The 19,415-nt window shown below is 43.1% G+C and overlaps 1 protein-coding gene across 1 annotated transcript in view; it reads right to left on the bottom strand.

Annotated features, from left to right (window-relative positions):
* The window catches only part of XYLT1 (xylosyltransferase 1), a 205,373-nt gene that overhangs the window by 9,750 nt on the left and 176,208 nt on the right, over nt 1-19,415 (bottom strand). Inside the window, exons 9-11 of the mRNA XM_058156862.1 lie at nt 18,969-19,231; nt 17,603-17,798; nt 6,300-6,633 (exon numbers count right to left, since the gene is read on the bottom strand). Of these exons, the coding sequence (XP_058012845.1) occupies nt 6,300-6,633; nt 17,603-17,798; nt 18,969-19,231 (793 nt within the window). The remainder of the gene's footprint in view (nt 1-6,299; nt 6,634-17,602; nt 17,799-18,968; nt 19,232-19,415) is intronic.

Below are 19,415 nucleotides of genomic sequence, written 5' to 3'. Positions count from 1 at the left end.
ATGTGTGTGTGTGAAAGGGATATTTCTCTCCAGCCTGCCACTCTGTGGAGCATATGATGTGTTCTTCTCGTGCGCTGCAGAATGGAGAAACCGCTTGAGTTTGGCTTATGCCATTCTCATCTAGCCTTCGTTTGTCTATGTTCACACAACAGAATTAATCTGCTTCTTTGAATCAACCCCTTTCTAGCTGTTGGCAAAAGATGGAACCGCAAGCCGACAAAACAGGTTGGACACCTACCATCCCTAAGTCATGATTAGTCAAGTTGAAAACCCACAAGCTTAGCGCATTAAGAATTGAATCACTTGATCCAACCTGGTTAAAAAGATGCTGAGCACAGCTCTTCGAACATGACCCATCACTCATGCTTACTAGTTATCGATTGCTTTCTGAGTGATCAACCAAACTTCCTTCAAAAGAAAATACTGAGATTCAGATGGTAACAGTCTAGTGTCTAACTAGACAAACAAAAATCCCTAGACAAAAGGAATTTTTTTTTTTTTTTGGATTTCTGGAAAACTACTTTCCAGTCTGACTTGGGAATGTGAAAAATTCAACACAGGACTTTTTACACCCCAAATTGACTTTCTCCTTGGAGCTGACTCCCTCGATAGCTGTATTCGGAAGAGCAGACGTCTCCAAACCTGGCAACTTTAAGACGTGTGGACTTCAACTCCCAGAATTCCTCCACCTGTGCTTCTCTTTAGTCTAGACAAGTCTTGGGTGATCATTAGCTCAGCGGGAGGACCGAACTCCGCATCTCTGTTGGCACGAGAGAATGAAATTAACCCTGTATAATATTGTACCATCTGTGGATTCAATATAATCAAACTTGCAAGTTTGGCTACCTGGAGTAATGATGTCAATGTTTTTGTGAGATGTCAAAGGGGGAGGTTTGAATAATGAGGACTACTGTGGTGGGGGGGGGCGGGTGGGGGGGAAAGAGAGGAATTTTAGCAATTGTGGCTAAGCTGCTTTGCTAAGACTTTTGGGAAAATGAAAAAAAAAATAGTGGCCGGGATACAGCATATTGTTCTTTGAGATTGGGAAATAAATTAGCTCTGATCAGAGTTGGAAAATATGCTGCCCCCGCCTTTAGAAACTTCAGTCGTTTCGTACAATGGGTTTTGCCTTTCCTGCCTGTTCCCCGACTTCCAAAACCTTTGAGATGGCAAAACTGGTCAGTAAAAGAAGCTGGGATTTTCAGCCCTGGCCGTCTTGAACACATGGATTCGTAGGTTTTCTTAAAGACCACTCCATCAGTTCACTAGCAACCTGTGCCAACCCCATCCGAAGATGACCGCGAGAGCAAAACGCTCAAGATTCCCTTTTAAAGCCAGCGAAACGGGGCACCGGGTGCTACCTCAAGCGTCCATCTGGTCTCACCGGGCCCAACTCGGACTTTGGATCGGGGCTGAGGGAACTCCAGGATGTCTGGCTGCAGGCCTGCATGACCGAACAGGAAGTTGGGCCTGTAGTACAGACATCGACCGCTGACCACACGCTTCCCACCAAACTGTCCACCCAGCTCTCCAGCTTGGTGCCCGTCAACATGGCGTTCTTCTTCAACTGCTCCAGTTGGGCAGCGCTGACTGGGATGTTTAGCACAGGGTTGAGCCCTTGGAAGCTCTGCTCCATGTAGGAGTTCTTCGGGGGTCCGCCATGCAGTTTAGTGGCTTCTTCTAAAGGCAAGAGAGAAGTATTTGGGTTAGAAAAAAAAAATTAAAAATCTATTTCCAGAATAACAATGCTAAGGAGTTGATCTACACCTGATTAATTTTGATCTCTTCCGAAGTTCCTAGAACAGAAGGAACCTCTCGGCCTCTGGTGGCTCAGACTGCTAAGACAGTCTGTTATTAACACAGCTGCTTGCAATTACTGCAGGTTCAAGTCCCACCAGGCCCAAGGTTGACTCAGCCTTCCATCCTTTATAAGGTAGGTAAAATGAGGACCCAGATTGTTGGGGGCAATAGTTGACTTTGTATATAATATACAAATGGATGAAGGCTATTGCTTAACATAGTGTAAGCCGCCCTGAGTCTTCGGAGAAGGGCGGGATATAAATGCAAATTAAAAAAAAAAAGTTCTATCTAGAGTTCGTGAAACCAGGTTAGTTCTTGGCTTCAGCTCTTGAAGAAGTGCGCTGAAGCTGAGCGAGGTTCTGATTTAAGACAGGGCTCTCCAAATTTGGGAACTTTAAGCAGTGGTGAAATCTGAACCGGTTTACTACCGGTTCGCTGGTTGCGTATGCGCAGTGCGCACCACGCACCAAATGCAAGGTGCGCGTGTGTACACAGGGCATGCCAAAAGGAGGCGTGCGGTAAGTAGAACAGCGCGTGTGGGGGTGATCAGCTGTGGTGCGCAATCTTTGTTTTTACTTTTAGAATAGAATAGAATAGAATAGAATTTTATTGGCCAAGTGTGATTGGACACACAAGGAATTTGTCTTGGTGCATATGTTCTCAGTGTACATAAAAGAAAAGATACGTTCATCAAGGTACAACATTTACAACACAATTGATGGTCAATATATCAATATAAATCATAAGGATTGCCAGCAACAAGTTATAGTCATACAGTCATAAGTGGAAAGAGATTGGTGATGGGAACTATGAAACGATTAATAGTAGTGCAGATTCAGTAAATAGTCTGACAGTGTTGAGGGAATTATTTGTTTAGCAGAGTGATGGCCTTCGGGAAAAAACTGTTCTTGTGTCTAGTTGTTCTGGTGTGCAGTGCTCTATAGCATCGTTTTGAGGGTAGGAGTGGAAACAGTTTATGTCCAGGATGTGAGGGATCTGCAAATATTTTTAAAAGCAATGGGTTGTAAAAAAATGCTTTTAAAAGTCTCAGCTGGAATCATCAGAGCCTCTTTTACAACCAATTCAGCCGAATAGGTTGTAAAAAAAATGCTTTTAAAAGTAAAAAAAGAGAGGCTCTGACGATTAGGCAGCTCAGCTGGGATCGTCAGAGTCTCTTTTTTTAACTTTTAAAAAGCATTTTTTAAAAGAAAAGGCAAGCGGGAAGGGGGCAACTGGGCATTGGGTGGGGGGTCCAGGGATTTTTGCTACCGCTTCTCTGAACCACCCACCGCAATTGCTACTGGATTGGCCGAACTGGGAGCATTTCACCACCGATTTGTGAACTTCAAATGCCAGCTATGAATTCTGGGACTTGAAGTTCACAGGTCTTCAAGTTGCCAAGTTTGGAGATGCCCTGACTTAAGACTTAAAGACCATCTCTAAGAGTAGAAGGCAGCTAATTTCGTTCCAGCTAGCAGCTCCCCGTCTGAACTTTTTTAAAAAGCACTTTCTCCATTCTTTACGAGGCACCGCACAATAGATCAAAACTAAGTATTGGTGTGTGTGTGTGTGTGTATGTGTGTGTGCGCGTGTGTGTGAAAGGGATATTTCTCTCCAGCCTGCCACTCTGTGGAGCATATGATGTGTTCTTCTCGTGCGCTGCAGAATGGAGAAACTGCTTGAATTTGGCTTATGCCGTCTCATCTAGCCTTCGTTTGTCTATGTTCACACAACAGAATTAATCTGCTTCTTTGAATCAACCCCTTTCTAGCTGTTGGCAAAAGATGGAACCACAAGCTAACGAAACAGGTTGGATGCCCACCATCCCTAAGCCACGATTAGCCAACTTGAAAGCCCACAAGCTTAGCATGTTATGAAGTTTGGAGATATCCTGACTTAAGACCTGAGACCAGTGGTGAAATCCAATTTTTATTTACTACCAGTTCTGTGGGCGTGGCTTGGTGGGCATGGTGTGGCTTGGTGGGCGTGGCAGGGGAAGCATACTGCAAAATCTCCATTCCCACCTTACTTCAGGGGAAGGATACTGCAAAATCCCCATTCCCTCCCCACTCCAGGGGAAGAATACTGCAAAATCCCCATTCCCACCCCACTCCAGGGGAAGGACATTTCAAAATCTCCCTTCCCATCCCACTCCAGGGGAAGGATACTGCAAAATCCTCATTCCCACCCCACTCTGGGGCCAGCCAGAGGTGGTATTTGCCAGTTCTCCAAACTGCTCAAAATTTCCGCAGCCGGTTCTCCAGAACCTGTCAGAACCTGCTGGATTTCACCCCTGCTAGAGACCATCTGTAGAAGAACATTCAAAGAAGCTTCTACTTCTGCTTTGAAAGCCAGGCTAGCATCCAGGGAGGGTTGGAGGCCAGGAATGACATCATGACTCGTCTACAATTCGTGCCACGTTGCTTTTGACCCTCTAACAGCAAGCTCCAATTTTCAGGAAAAGCAACATTTCTGCATCCGCTGGAACTTACAAAGTCTCGCCTTGCCCTCCTGCCGGCTCGGGGGGACGCAGACACAACACCCAGCCTGTGTGCTCTTCCTGTTGAGCCATCTAACTAAAGCTTGATTAAAGTTTCAAACAGGAAGCACCCCAATTATTTCAAAGTCATCATCTATTAAATATGTGCTGGGGTGTGTGTTCTCCTCCCCTACCATTAATGACAGCCTCTGGGTTATAAATTTGTCCAACTGTTCCTTGCTTGGCCTGAGGATAAGTCTTCCTAGCATGTCTCCTATTTTTAAATTTTTTTAAAAAGGGCACTTGTTCTTGTAATTTCCTGTAAAATTTTAACTTTGGTATGTAAGTCGTCTGTAAGCTTGAGCGGAACTCCCGAGCCACAAGCTGAGCTGGAGCAACGGAGGCAGACAGTTACTTGTCCGCGGAGCTTTTCTGAGTAGCGAAATCCGCTCCGTTAATTCCCCAAAAAACCCCAAAAAACAAAACCCCCCAAAAAGGGATCCTGCGGAGAAAAGATCACAACGGAGTCTGCAGGGGACGGTCAAAAAAGGCAAGACGCGCGACACACACATCAAAAATAAGTAGAACTTCAATCGCACCGCCACAGCTGCCTTCCTAACCTTTTGATCACACCCCGCGGACACAGCTGGAAGAGCAAAAAAAGAAAAAAAAGAGAAGCTTTCTCTCTTCTCAGCCAAACCTAAAATGATCCAGGCTTTTTAAAGGTGCGTGAGGACAGGAGCGAAAGAGATCTACCTTTCAGGTACGTATTATAGGGGAAAGGTTTCCTCTTTTCAGTCGGGTTCAACTCTAGGGAATGAGGCTCATCTTCATTTCTTAGCCAGCGTTGTCCAAAGACGCTTCCGTGGTCATGTGGCTCACCGTCCACTCAGGCCCTAATCACTTCCCATCTTGACTACTGCAATGCGCTCAATATGGGGTTACCCTTGAAGAGCATCCGGAAGCTCTAATTGGTGCAAAATGCAGCGGCCCGCATGGTTTTGTGCAGACCCTGGTGTGCACATGTATCACACCTCTCCTGCAGGAGCTGCATTGGCTGCCGATTTGCTTCTGGGTGCAATTCAAGGTGGTGGTTCCCCGCCTTTTCAGTTGAGACAAACATCTTCAGCAGTGGGTGGAATATTCTGATTTTAGAAATACTGTATCTAGATTGAATAGCCAAGAAGCAGATTCTGACAGAGAGCCAGGAGAGGAATTTGGGAGGCAAATTAAAAAAAAAAGAAAAGCATAGCAGTTAAAGTATTGAAGCGGGCAAGAGATGATGGATAGATGATTTTTCTTTTCTGTTAGTTTTGAGTTTCCGTTTCTCTCTCTTTATTTTCCTATTTCTTTAGGTAAGTGACTTGACTAGAAGTTAGGTAGGATAGAAAGAACATGGGTTTTTTTTAGTAAAAGGTGATATGATTAAATGTTAGAATAAGTGATAGAAATAAGAGAAGGGGGGAGTGTACATTTATTATTATTATTATTATTATTATTATTATTATTATTATTATTATTTATTATTTAGATTTTTATACCGCCCTTCTCCCGAAGGACTCAGCCAGATTAAAACAATACAATATACAATTTTAAAACAACAAATTAAAATAACATATTCTATAATGGCCGAAAAATTTAAAAACCGTCAAATTTGATCCAATAAAACAGAATAAAAACAATAAACAATAAAACAAAAGTAACAATAAGACAAAACATGGAATAATTGAATAATGGCAGATTGCAACTGGTTATAATTGTGTATCCTGATTAGAAATATATATGTTGATTGAATGTTATAATTAGGATTAATTTTACTAGTTTTATTTGTATTAGGACGTATGACACTCAGGTGCACACGGTTCACACATTGATTTGATATGTTTGTAAACAATAAAAAAAAACTTATTTTTTTTAAAAAAAGCAGTGGGTGGAATGCGCTGATTTTGCTTCAATCGGTTTTGTTCGCTCTCTAATTTTGAAATAATAATAATAATAATAATAATAATGGCTTACTTACCTTGTCGGATGGCTTGCTTGTTCAAAAATGTCAGAGGGGAAACCAGGAATTTGGTTTCTGCCACAGGGACCCAATGATGCAGGATTTTAATCGTCCATACTCCGGGCCGGAGGGGTAAGTTCAGAGGTGGCTTGTAATGGGTGAATTCGGCACTGGATTCGATCAGGATATCGTAGGTGGCAGCGATGACGTTGACGGGGTCCACCCAGATCACCGTCACGGTGACGTTGGGACCTTTCGCCCACTTCTGCATGCCCACCGGCTCATCCGTCGGAGAAAGGAGGCCTCCAAAATTGCGGAATATTCTCTCTTTCGCATCCCAGTCTGTTCCAACCTAAAAGAACAGGAAGTGATGGTGTCAGAAATAACTCTGTGATTTTATCTCTGCCGTTTAGGAAAAGGTTGCATATGACTCATACCCTGTGACCGTGATGGCAAACCTATGGCACGCGTGCCACCCATATCGGTGGGCACATGAGCTCAGCTCCAATGGGACCGGAAGTCGGCAAACGGGCCATTTCTGGTCTCTGGAGGGCCTCTGGTGGGGGGAAGGCTGTTTTCACCCTCCCCAGGCTCCTAGAAAGGCTCTAGAGCCTGGGGAAGAGCAAAAAATGGGCCTTCCAGTCCCACCAGAAGTTGGCAAACAGGGCCTCCAGGGAGGGTGTTGAAGCCTGTTTTCACTCTCCCCAAGCTCCTAGAAAGGCTCTGGAGCCTGGGGAGAGAGAAAAACGGACCTACCAGGCCCACTGTGCCATCGCGTGCCAGGAGCAAGGGGGAGAGCAGGAAGGGGGGCGTTGTGCATGCATGTGCGGGGCACATAGAATTATGGGTGTGGGCACATGTGCGCACGATCGCCGTCTCTCCCCCGCTCCTGGCACATGATGGCAAAAAGATTAGCCCTCACTACCCTATGAGAAAATTTCGGCATTCATTGATACCTCCAGAATGTTTAAAAAAAAATTGTGGCTGGGGAATTCTGGGAGTTGAAGTCCACCCATCTTCCTGTTCTGATCTAGGCTTCCTGAGTCATTAAAACACATGAGTAGTCCCAGAAACCTCTTTTATCGCAACAGCTGTGAATTCTGTTCACTCACAGAGTAGTCCAGATTAGTTGTAAAGAGTCCTTTGGGATAAGGCTGATAATCACCCACCTTCATCTCCTTTGACACGCTGCCAAAGACCTCATTGGCAAAGCCACACGGAGTCCAGAATCAAACAGAGCTTCAGGTTTTAAGCTGAGCCGAATGAACAAACGTTGTTTCCTGCAAAAGCCCACTTGCCTTTGCTCCTCCTTATGTCTTATGGGAGGGGCCAATCATCTCCCAGCTCTACTCCTGAGTCGTCCCTTTTGTTTTAGCTGTTTTTTCCTTCTGGCAGCTCTGCATATGCACACGCTGGGAACAGGGTCCCCCTGTTACTCTGTCTCGCTGATGTCCAACTCTGGAGGCAGCACATAACTCCCAGATGGCCCTGGCCCCATCTCTGCCTCTGATGCAGAGCCCTCATCAGAGCCTTCCCCAGACTCCAGGACTGGCCCATGGTCCTCCCTAGCCTCCTCACTGTCCGACTCTACTGCACATTGGGTTGATTTGAAAATAGTGTGATGATGATGATGATGATGATGACAACGATGTTGTCATGGAAACTCTCCCAAAAATAGCCCCAGAGGAAACTTACCGTGTGGAATATTTGGTGCTCTCTGAGCTGAATTGTTTTCTTGCGGACATTTCATGACACAACTAGGTAAATCACGTCAAGTGATAGAAGGGAGACAGAGAATAAACCTTCATGCCCTCCTAGTTTTGATGATGTCACTGAGTTGGGTAGTAAAATGTCCACAAAAACAACCACCACCAGAGAGCACCTAGGACCCCTTATTTCAATCCTGAGCTATATATATTTTCTTTTATTGGAAACTTGCCATGTGCAAGATGCTTGCTGGGGAGGCTAATCCCCCAGAGGTGGGATTCTGAAATTTTAGCAACCGGTTCTCTGCCTGGTTACTGGGTGGGCCCGGCCATAGTGGGCATGGCCTAGATGGCCTCCTGAACCACAGGGGGGTGGGCTGGGGGTGTTTTCACCCTCCCCAGAATCCGGAGGCTTTCCTTGAGCCTCCGGGAAGGCAAAAACAGCCTCCCCCAAGCTCTGGAGGTCAGAAATGGGCCCGTTTCTGGACCTATAGTACTTTTGGTTGGCTCATTTTTCACCCTCCCCAGGCTCTGGAGGCTTTCCTTGAGCCTCTGGGAGGAGGAAAAAGGCCTCCCCCGGGCTCCAGAGACCCTCCGGAGGCCGGAAATGGGCCCGTTTTCAGACTTCCAGTACTTTCGGTAGGCTCATTTTTCACTCTCCCAGAGCCTCCGTGTGGACCTCGCACTTACCTGGCATCCAAAACAGGCCATGTGGAGACTCCTAGGAGGGGCAGGGTGGGGTGGGGTCAGCTAGTCCTTGCAGCAAGCGGTTCAGCGAACCAGATTAAAATTAACATCCGGTTCGCCCGAACTGGCTGAATCCCACCCCTGCCAATTACCTTGGTTCTTGGTTCATTAGATATCCAAGCTCAACAACAATAGTGGTTCCACACCAAACAATGCTGCTTGCTCATTCACCTTGTTACAAAAATTCAAGGCAACATCATCATAATAATAATAATAATAATAATAATAATAATAATAATAATAATAATAATAATAATAATAATAATAATTTAATTTGTATACCGCCCTTCTCCCGAAGGACTCAGGGCGGTGAACAGGCAGATAAAATAAAAACGATACATTTCAATAAAAACAATATTTAAAAAACTTATTCCAATAGCCTAAATTTAAAATACAATACAAAATATAAAATAAAGCCCAATAAAATCCATATTTAAAAACCCTATTAAGCCAGTCCTGCTCGAAAGAATAGATATGTTTTAAGCTCGCGGCGAAAGGTCCAGAGGTCTGGAAGTTGTCGAAGTCCTGGGGGAAGCTTATTCCAGAGGGTAGGTGCCCCCACAGAGAAGGCTCTCTTCCTGGGGGTCGCCAGCCTGCACTGTTTGGCCGACATGCATAGAAATACCTGTTTTCAACGGCTTTGTGAGGTTGTTGGGTTGTCCCAGAGTCGCCCAGGTAGAGACCATGGGGGACTCTGGAACCTGGGGCTCCCCATTCCTGAACCCATAACTTCACGGCAACATAGTACCAGTTTAAATAACATGTCAATAAATGATTTTTTTTTTATAGGTAGATGACAAATTATATATAAAAAGAGCAAATTCTACCCAAATTCATTAAAAAGTTGACCTAAGGCCTAAGTATTGATCTGGTTTACTCAACATGCATTAGATGACTTCAGTTCTCCTGAATATAAAAGCAAGTGATATTTAAATATCGAAGTTTCTAATACCAACTCCAGATTAATAATGCTGTTTCTTCTGGCCTTTTGCAATTATTCCAGGAAGAAGCCAAATACTTTTTTTTTTTTTTAAATGGCTTCAATATACAATTTCAACCCTTTTAAGCATAATTCCAGAGGGGAAAAGGACAAATTTACTAATGCAGGAACTGAAGCACAGGCTTTCAAGATTCAGTTAAGTGAAATGTTTCATGAATGATTACGGCTGTTACACCATGAGTTTTCAAAAGATCACCTTCAATTTTTGGACCAATCTAATACATTGCCTTCTCTTTGTTTTGCAATAGATGAATCATTTCCACGATGCTATACACCCTAACGATGCCATTTTAATTAATTAGCATCAAGCATTAGATGTTTCTTCTAGCGAAGGAGAGAGTTGAATACGTCTCTATGTTTCAATGAGCAAATATTAATTAGACAGAAGAAAAAGAACAGGATTTCTTTTTAGCTGAAGGAGGGGAGGCGAAATAAAATTAATTTTGCCATCTCAAAATAATGTCTGGACAAAGGTCAAGAAAGTTAAGGTGGCTGTCTGGACTATGTGATTGCACGCTATGGACACCATCTTACATATGATGGGCACCAGTGGGTGAAATCTAAACCGGTTTGCTACCAGTTCGCTGGCTGCGCATGCTACCAGAGAACCGGTAGTAAAAAAAATGCTTTAAAAAAGATTTAAAAAAGATTCCCAAGCTCGCATGCCACAGCTGTGATCATCGGAACCGTTTTTTAACTTTTTAAAGCATTTTTTACTACCAGTTCCAGAGAACCAGTAGTTAAAAATGCTTTTAAAAGTAAAAAAAAAAAGTTCCAAAGATCAGCTGAATGACACGTGATCGTCGGAGCTTTTTTTTTTTTTTTACCTTTTTAAGCATTTTTTTACTACCAGTTCTTTGGAACCGGTAGTTAAAAATGCTTTAAAAAGTTTTTTAAAAAACAACTTCCGACGATTGCGCGTCACTCACCTGATCTTTGGAACTTTCTTTTTTTTACTACCGGTTCGGGTGAACCAGCCCAAACCGGTAGTATTTCACCCCAATGGGTACCACCCTAGTTCCTGTGTGTAGACATTCCTGATGTTAGGGTTCCAAGTAACACAGCCCCCCACAACGAAATCAAACTCTTAGGCTTGAATTTCCTCAAAGCTAACTTTTATTAGAGATGTCATATTGGCACATCAGGGGAAAACCCGAATCTGAGAGCTTCTGGGTTTTCCACACCCAAAAGGAAGTTCAAGACCTTGCCCATTTCTCCCACATGTCCACCACACATCCAATCAATTACTGTCCAGAACAGATGATACCTCCTCTTTCTTCTCCACACACCTGCAGGGCCCCATGGCCGTGATTTTCTATAAAGAATTTTATTGTGACAACATATCTTCTCCTCTCTATGCAATCCCCCCTTCCAATTTCCCAAAGTAGGATTTTTGGCAGGCCTGCGTTAATTCTAGATCCTAGAATTAGATCCTTGGGATAGCCTAGATATACAGACTGAGGAATTCTGGGAGTTGAAGTCCACATATCTAACTAAGGTTGAAAAATACTGCCCTTAGGTTATTCTAATATAGGGGTTCCCAACCTTGGCAATTTAAAAAAACAGTGGACCAACTCCCAGAATTCCCCAGCCAGCCATGTGTCTTGGAAGTCCATGTGTCTTAAAGTTGTCAAGGCTGGGAAACCCTGTTCGGATATCAATTTAATGCATAATATGAATCAATTTTAATTTAAGTTAATATTAATATGAATCTACTATGAGCCCCTTTAGGTCATCTGTAGGGAAAAATTTAGAGAATGTGTAATCAAAGAATGATGAATATCTGATTAAAGCCAAAACTTTGATTTTTTTCCAAAACTTAGGTAAAGGTTCCCCTTGCATATATGTGCTAGTCGTTCCCAACTCATCTCCATTTCAAAGCCAAAGAGCCAGCCCAGTCCGAAGACATCTCGGTGGTCATGTGGCCGGTATGACTAAACGCCAAAGGTGCATGGAACGCTGTTATCTTAATAATAATAATAATATCAGAGTTGGAAGGGACCTTGGAGGTCTTCTAGTCCAACCCCCTGCCCAGGCAGGAAACCCTACACCATTTCAGACAAATGGCTATCCAACATTTTCTTAAAAATTTCCAGTGTTGGAGCAATCTTCCCACCAAAGGTGGTCCCTATTTTTTCTCCTTGCATTTTTTACATGCTTTCGAACTGCTAGGTTGGCAGAAGCTGGGACAAGTAACGGGAGCTCACCCCGTTACACGGCACTAGGGATTCGAACCACCGAACTGCCGACCTTTCAGTCGACAAGCTCAGCATCTTAGCCACTGAGCCACCACATTCCTTTTCCAAAACTTAGCGATATATATATAGTCTCAAATCCACCAACTCTCCCAATCCAAAAACTTCACTTAGCTGGATCTTCCGAGCAAAAGACGGCTTCCTTTTAAAGCTAGAAAACTTTCTCCTACCCAACTGTGAGCTTTCTAATTGCAGGGAGTTATTTCTGGCTACGGACGCTAATTTTATACCAAACATTTGGGGAAATGAACTCCCCCCCCTATAATCTGGGGAAGGTTATTTTCCTGCTTCTTTTAAGAATACTCTGTCTGATTTCAAGGAGAGAAAGTGCAAAAAATAACAAAATAAAAGAAATGCAGCAACTTTTGAAAAAAAGACACAAAACGGCACTTTGCAAATAGGGCAAAAAAGCTTTCAGCGGTCGCCCAGCCTACCACAAGTTGCAACCTACTATCTGGACGGCCAACCCAAATTGCCATTTAGCAAACGTTCAAAGAACATCAGGTTAGTAGAACAAGGGTGTCTATCCTATCTCGCTGTCCTCAAAGCCACAAAACCAGTGGGCCACCCCTGCTAAGGAGAGACCAATTTAGATGGTTTCTTTTTATATTAAAAAAAAAAAGAACATGAGATACATTCAGAGGACCAGGAACTCGGCGGCTACTAATCTGGATACTATTTTCTGCCTCCTAATTCACAGGGCAACTTATTTTAACTACCTATTTGTTCTTGAGAATGTTTCACATTCTTTTAAGCTGGTCATCTTGGGACACAGTTTATGCATTGGACAGAATGATGATTTAATACAACCCAGAGAACGGTTCTTATTCTACCCTGGTGGTTTTCTAGTATCATTATTTTCATTTTAAAATTAATTACAGGGTTGAGAAGGATCTATCTCAACTGCAGGCAGCAGCTGCCTGACCTTGGCCGATCTTGGAAAAAACTAACCAGAGACAGGATAGGTTAGTACTTAGCTGGGAGACATCCAAGGGTTGTACCTTAGCCGGAGAAATTGAGAATATATCTTGGAAGAAAACTGTAGCTAAGTATTTTTATAGTGATGCCAAGAAAACAGCAAGGGTGTATCCAGGAATTGGAATTGGATCCTGGATACACCCTTGTATCCATCAAGACTTAAGTCTGACTTCAAGGCGACTATGGAAAGGGACTAAATCAGAAATAACAGGAATAACACCGTTGAAAGAGTTGGAAGCTACTTGTCAATGTATACTGTGTAGGTTTCTCTGTTCCGAATCGATAGGAATGCAAAGCAATTTGGTTTTGATTGATTTTGTGATTGTTCGTTGCCCAGGGTCACTTGTTGGCGGTGGGCAGCCATATCAATTGAATAACAAACTAAGTAGCTAGCTAACTAAATAAAATAAGGAAGGAAGGAAGGAAGGAAGGAAGGAAGGAAGGAAGGAAGGAAGGCTGGCTTCAGGTAGACTGATGTTTCTGCTGAAGTTCTTCATACTACAGATGTTATTGTTATACTTACGCAACTGAGAAATTCCTTTATCTGGGAAAGTTCAACTTCTGCTTTGGGATCGCTATCCCACATTGCTATGGGGCTTGTTCCTCTTCTACAAACTATTAACATCTCAAATTGATGCACAAGGAAATATTGGGATGGCTGCTTTTCAGGAGCGCATCACTTATGGAAATACGAAGTATCTTCAAAGGTGTTCAGTCCAATCATAGATATAGATACAGAATGAGATAGACAGAGAGAGAAACTGATAGACAGAAATGTGTAGATATAGAATGAGATAGATAGACTATCAGTGAAGATAGAGATTATACTGAAGAAAGAGATAGATAAATAGATAGACAGAGATAGATAGATAGATAGATAGATAGATACATACATACATACATACATACATACAGATAGAGACAGAGACAGAGACAGATATATACATACTGATAGATGATAAATGATAAATAGATATAGATAGATAGATGCAGATAGGTCTTTGGTTATTCGGGTTTTCTCCAGGCAATTTTACGCAGGAGAAAACAGGAATAACCAAAGACCTACATACAAACACCTGCGAAAACCTCAGAAAACAAATCGATGCAGATATATATATGTGTATACAGATAGATAGATGATAGATTATATATATATGTATGTGTGTGTGTGTGTGTGTGTGTGTACACACACATGCACACACACACGCACGTATACATCATAAATACATACGGGAGGTTAAACAACCAGCCTGGTGGTGCGACCGGAACAATCTGGAACTGAACACACTCAAAACCATAGAAATGATGGTAGACTTTAGGAGGAAACCCTCTCATACTTCCACCTCTCACAATACTAGACAACACAGTAACACTTCAAGTTTCTAGGTTCTACCATATCGCAAGATCTAAAATGGACAACTAACATCAGAAATGTCATCAAAAAAGCCCAACAAAGAATGTTCTTTCTGTGCCAACTCAGGAAGCTCAAACTGCCCAAGGAGCTGCTGATCCAGTTCTACAGAGGAATTTTTGAGTCTGTCATCTGCACCTCTATAACTGTCTGGTTTGGTTCTGCAACTCCTGTTTCAACTCCTACCCTCCAAATGACACTATAGAGCACTGCACACCAAAACAATTAAACACAAGAACAGTTTTTCCCCGAATGCCATTACTCTGCTAAACAAATAATTCCCTCAACACTGTCAAACTATTCACTAAGTCTGCACTACTATTACTTTTTAAAAAAAATTTGCATTTATATCCCGCCCTTCTCCGAAGTCTCAGGGCGGCTTACACTATGTCAAGCAATAGTCTTCATCCATTTGTATCTTATATACAAAGTCAACTTATTGCCCCCAACAATCTGGGTCCTCATTTTACCTACCTTATAAAGGATGGAAGGCTGAGTCAAACTTGGGCCTGGTGAGACTAGAACCTGCAGTAATTGCAAGCAGCTGCTGTTAATAACAGACTGTCTTACCAGTCTGAGCCACAGAGGCCCTTTTAATCTTCTCATAGTTCCTATCACCCTTCTCCCCCACCTATGACTATATGACTGTAACTTTGTTGCTTGTATCCTTATTATTTATATTGATATTGATGGTTTCCTGATTGCTTATTTGAACCCTATGACTATCATTAAGTGTTGTACCTTATGATTCTTGATGAACGTATCTTTTCTTTTATGTACACTGAGAGCGTATGCACCAAGACAAATTCCTTGTGTGCCCAATCACACTTGGCCAATACAAAATTCTATTCTATTCTATTCTATTCTATTCTATTCTATTCTATTCTATTCTATTCTATTCTATTCTATTCTATTCTATATACATACAGATAGATAGATGATAGACAGATGATAGATAGATAGATAAATGATAGATAGATGGTAGATGATAGATAGATAGATAATGATAGATAAATATATAGATGATAGATAGATAGATGGATGGATGATAGATAGATACAGTACATAGACAGACAGACAGACAGACAGACAGACAGACATCCTTCCTGAGCAATCTGGTCTTCTCCTCAGTCCCATCTGCAGATCCCTTGGCTCCTGATTCAGTTTTTGCAGCTTGAAAATCCCAACTTTTTCGCTCCCCCTCTTAGGCTGATGCATCATTTGGCCAAGACAAATAATGTTTTGACTACTGGTTTGTCTCTAATCATTCATCATAAACAGGGACTGTTCAGTTCACATGGGGAACACTAATTGCCTGCTGCCTAGTTAATTTTCCCCTCCGTGATGAATGGCAACTGTTAAACAAGGCCAGAAACCAACTTTCTCCCTTCCCACCCCCTGTTTTCCTGATTCGGTTTAATGCAAAAAAAAAAAATTCTTGGACACTCTTAAGTTCAATGAAAGCCATCTTGTTTCTGCCTTCAAAAAGTGAGCAAGGAAGCCACTGGCTTCATTTAGGCAACATGCCGCTGAAGCAGGCTGGATAAAGACTTGGAAACATGTTCAAACAGCATGTTAAACGTGTTGTGTGAACCAGTCAGCTTGGTTAATTAAGGTTTCAATGCCTAGTATACCTTCAGAAAAATGGGCTAATTCAGTAAACAGCAATGGGTAATCCATTTTGTTCTAAGACATAGAAGAACCCAATCGTAGCAGGTTTATTCTTATTCATGAAATTTCTACACTACTAATCTCACCTAAATGACTGGGTGTTTGGCCATGCTGAAGCTCCTGTCAGCCAAGGAATATTGGCTGGTGGGAGCCAGGGGATGTGCCTTCTCTGCCATAACACCTGCCCTCCTGAATAGCAATAGCACTTAGACTTATATACCGCTTCACAGTGCTTTACAGCCCTCTCTAAGCAGTTTACAGGATCAGTGTCAACTCGCAAAGATCCCTGGCCTGCTCTCGAGTTGCCATAGGCAAGGGGGATGGGAAAATCCCACCACCAGCCTCTGGTGGCTCAGCAGAGTCTGTCTGTTATTAACACAGCTGCTTGCAATTACTGCAAGTTCAAGTCCCACCAGGCCCAAGGTTGACTCAGCCTTCCATCCTTTAAGTTGACTTTGTATATAATATACAAATAGATGAAGACTATTGCTTAACACATTGTAAGCCACCCTGAGTCTTCAGAGAGGGGCGGGATATAAATTCAAATTTAAAAAAAATATGGCAAACCAGCATGACAGCCAAAAACAAAAGCACATTCCAGACATCTCTCTCTCAAGGCTGTCTCCCAAGGTTACCCACATCAGCTGGAGAGGAGTGATTTCTACAACCCGCAAAATTGCTCCGTTGGTGAATGTGACTGATGACACACCCTGGGGGGAGCGGGGAACGGGGTCAAGCCAGGGCCATAAATTACGTGGGATCAGAGCTGGCTTCATTTAGAATGTAAAGCTCCAGTGGACATGAAGCTTCTAATAAATAACTGGATTTCTTTTGAAGCTTCATCCAAGGCTCATGATTTAGTTAAGGCATTTATTGGAACTCTGACAGCCAGCATATTGCCCTCAACAATCTGGGTCCTCATTTTACCCACCTCGGAAGGACGGAACGCTGAGTCAACCATGAGCCTGGTGAGATTCGAACTGCCAAATTGCAGGCAGCTGGCAGCAGAAGTAGCCTGCAGTACAGCACTCTAATCACTGCGCCACCGTGGCTCATAGTCTCTTTTCAAGATGATCAAGATGGTTTCCAGTACCCTGTTGCTCTTTTCTAATGCCAGGAAAACTTGGTTGTATGCCCATGCTTGGAGTGCCAACTGGGGAAAGGGCCCTGTTTCTTGGCTGTATTAGATCCATTGTAATAGTTTTACTTTGTGCCATATAATTTATTTTGTACCATTTTAATTGTTTTAATAGTTGTAATTGTTTTAAATTATTTTTGTGTTCTATAATGTATGCTGCCTAGGGTAACTTGTTTGGGCAGCTAAAGAAATCAACCCAACCCAATGAAACCCAACCCAACCCAACTCAACTCAACTCAATCCAGCCCAACCCAACTCAATCAAACCCAACTCAACCCAACTCAATCAAACCCAACCCAACTGTCAATAAAATCATCCATTTCAAAACTCCACTATGCCTCCCACCCTAGCACTTCCGCTAGGGATTTGAAGTATCTTTACTTTACTTCTAATTATGTAGATGAGCAATGTGTACCTCCAAGAACTGTAGCCTTCCAAAATCGCTTGGGGGGCTTGCAATCTTGAACACCTTCTTAGGTATCACCCATGTTTCTAAGGTCTCCAGTTTACTGGCAGCCAAATTGGTTGTGTGATGTTTGATGAGGAAGCCCTGAAAATGATCAGCGAGAAAGTAGAGGTGGACTGACACTGGATGCCCCATTGGGTAGTATCTGGAAAAAACAACAACAAAGGATCGAAGAAGAAAGAATAATGATATTTATTAAAACAATAACCAAGAAGCAAAGGATCAGCTGCAGAAAAAACTTTTAGAAGCAAAATTCCTGGGTTAACCTTCTTTGGATTTAATGCAAGATAGAGAAGCAGAGGACACAGAAGATAGTTAGAGAGACGAAGGAGCAATAGAAGACCAGATATCTGGTGAACAAGAGAAACCAAGAATTTCACAGATGATCACTAAATTTCAGGGAATCTCTCTTCTCTTCCCTTCAAAAGTCATTCTCTTTCATCTATCTGCCCGAGAATGAGGAAGGGAAACAAGTCCTCCAGGTGACCGTTTTCTACCCAGCTCTAGCAAAAACTACTCCCAATAAGTAGTTATGGAAATCATATAACTCCTACAGATGGGGCCACAGACTTCAAAGGAGAGAAAAGTCAATGCCGCAAAAAAAATTAAAAATTCTACGCTGACACAAAATGTTGGAGAAGAATATAAGGAGGACAGCTCAATTTCTATCTCTAGCACATTGGACCATGGTCTGGCCTTCAAGAGTTGGTGAGGAGCATGCTTATGACAGCACCAATGGGCAATACTTATAAGGAAGGATGTTAGGACCAGGGATGGGATTCAGCTGGTTCGGACAGTTCAGGAAAACCGGATGCTAATTTTCCATCTGGTACGCCGAACTAGTAGTTGCAAGGACTGATTGGCCCCATCACCCTGCCCCGCACCTCTCTGGAGTCTCCACATGGCCTGTTTTGGATGCCAGGTAAGTGCAGGGCCCTCACGGAGGCTCTGGGAGGGCAAAAAATGGACCTCCCAGAAGGTCTGGAAATGGGCCTGTTTCTGGCCTCTGGAGCCTGGGGGAGGCCCTCCCGGAGGCTCGAGGAAAGCCTTCGGAGCTTGGGGAGAGTGAAAACATAACCCCCTCCTGTCATGGTGCAGGAGGCAGAGCAGGCCACGCCCAGCATGGCCACGTCCACCCAACAACCGGGCAGAGACCCAGTTGCTAAAATTTTTGAATCCCATCCCTGGTTAGGACTTGTAGTTGACCGACCTCTAGAGATCCCAGCTTCGCAAGGATGTCTAAAGAGAGATGCAACCCGTAGTTGGTGTGACGATTTGGAACTGCAGGGTGAAAGGAAGACTTGTTTGATCTTACCGACAACTGTTGTCACCCTCCGTATGGAAGGATGTTTCAATTTTCTTCAGGCCCAAACGGGAAAAAGAGTGGTAGAGAGTCAATGCAGCATCACTAATGCTGTGGATCCCATCTGGTTCATCATAGACGTTCTCCCAGTAGGATCGAAGGCCCGGGGTACCAGAAGGATAGTTGCCATAGAGGTAATAATCCAACTGAGAGATGACTTCCTGATTGACAACCGCCTCAAACTTGCGGGCAAAGAAGGTTGGTCTTGCCGTTTGCTGTGGGGGAGGAGCAGGTTTCAGAAGTTAGATCCGAGTGCTTGAATTCAAGGCTTTGATTTCTGAATGCAAAGTCTTCACTGTGGGCCAAGCTTGCCTGGGAGCTGATGGAGACTAAAATCCCAAACATCTGGAGGACATCAAGTTGCTTAATCCTAAACTGTTCTTCCATGCTAGCAAATCA

The sequence above is a fragment of the Ahaetulla prasina genome, chromosome 14 (genome assembly GCF_028640845.1).
Source record: "Ahaetulla prasina isolate Xishuangbanna chromosome 14, ASM2864084v1, whole genome shotgun sequence".
Lineage (NCBI taxonomy): Eukaryota > Metazoa > Chordata > Lepidosauria > Squamata > Colubridae > Ahaetulla > Ahaetulla prasina.
Note: the sequence above shows the minus strand (reverse complement) of the source record. Positions and strands in the feature narration are given on the sequence as shown.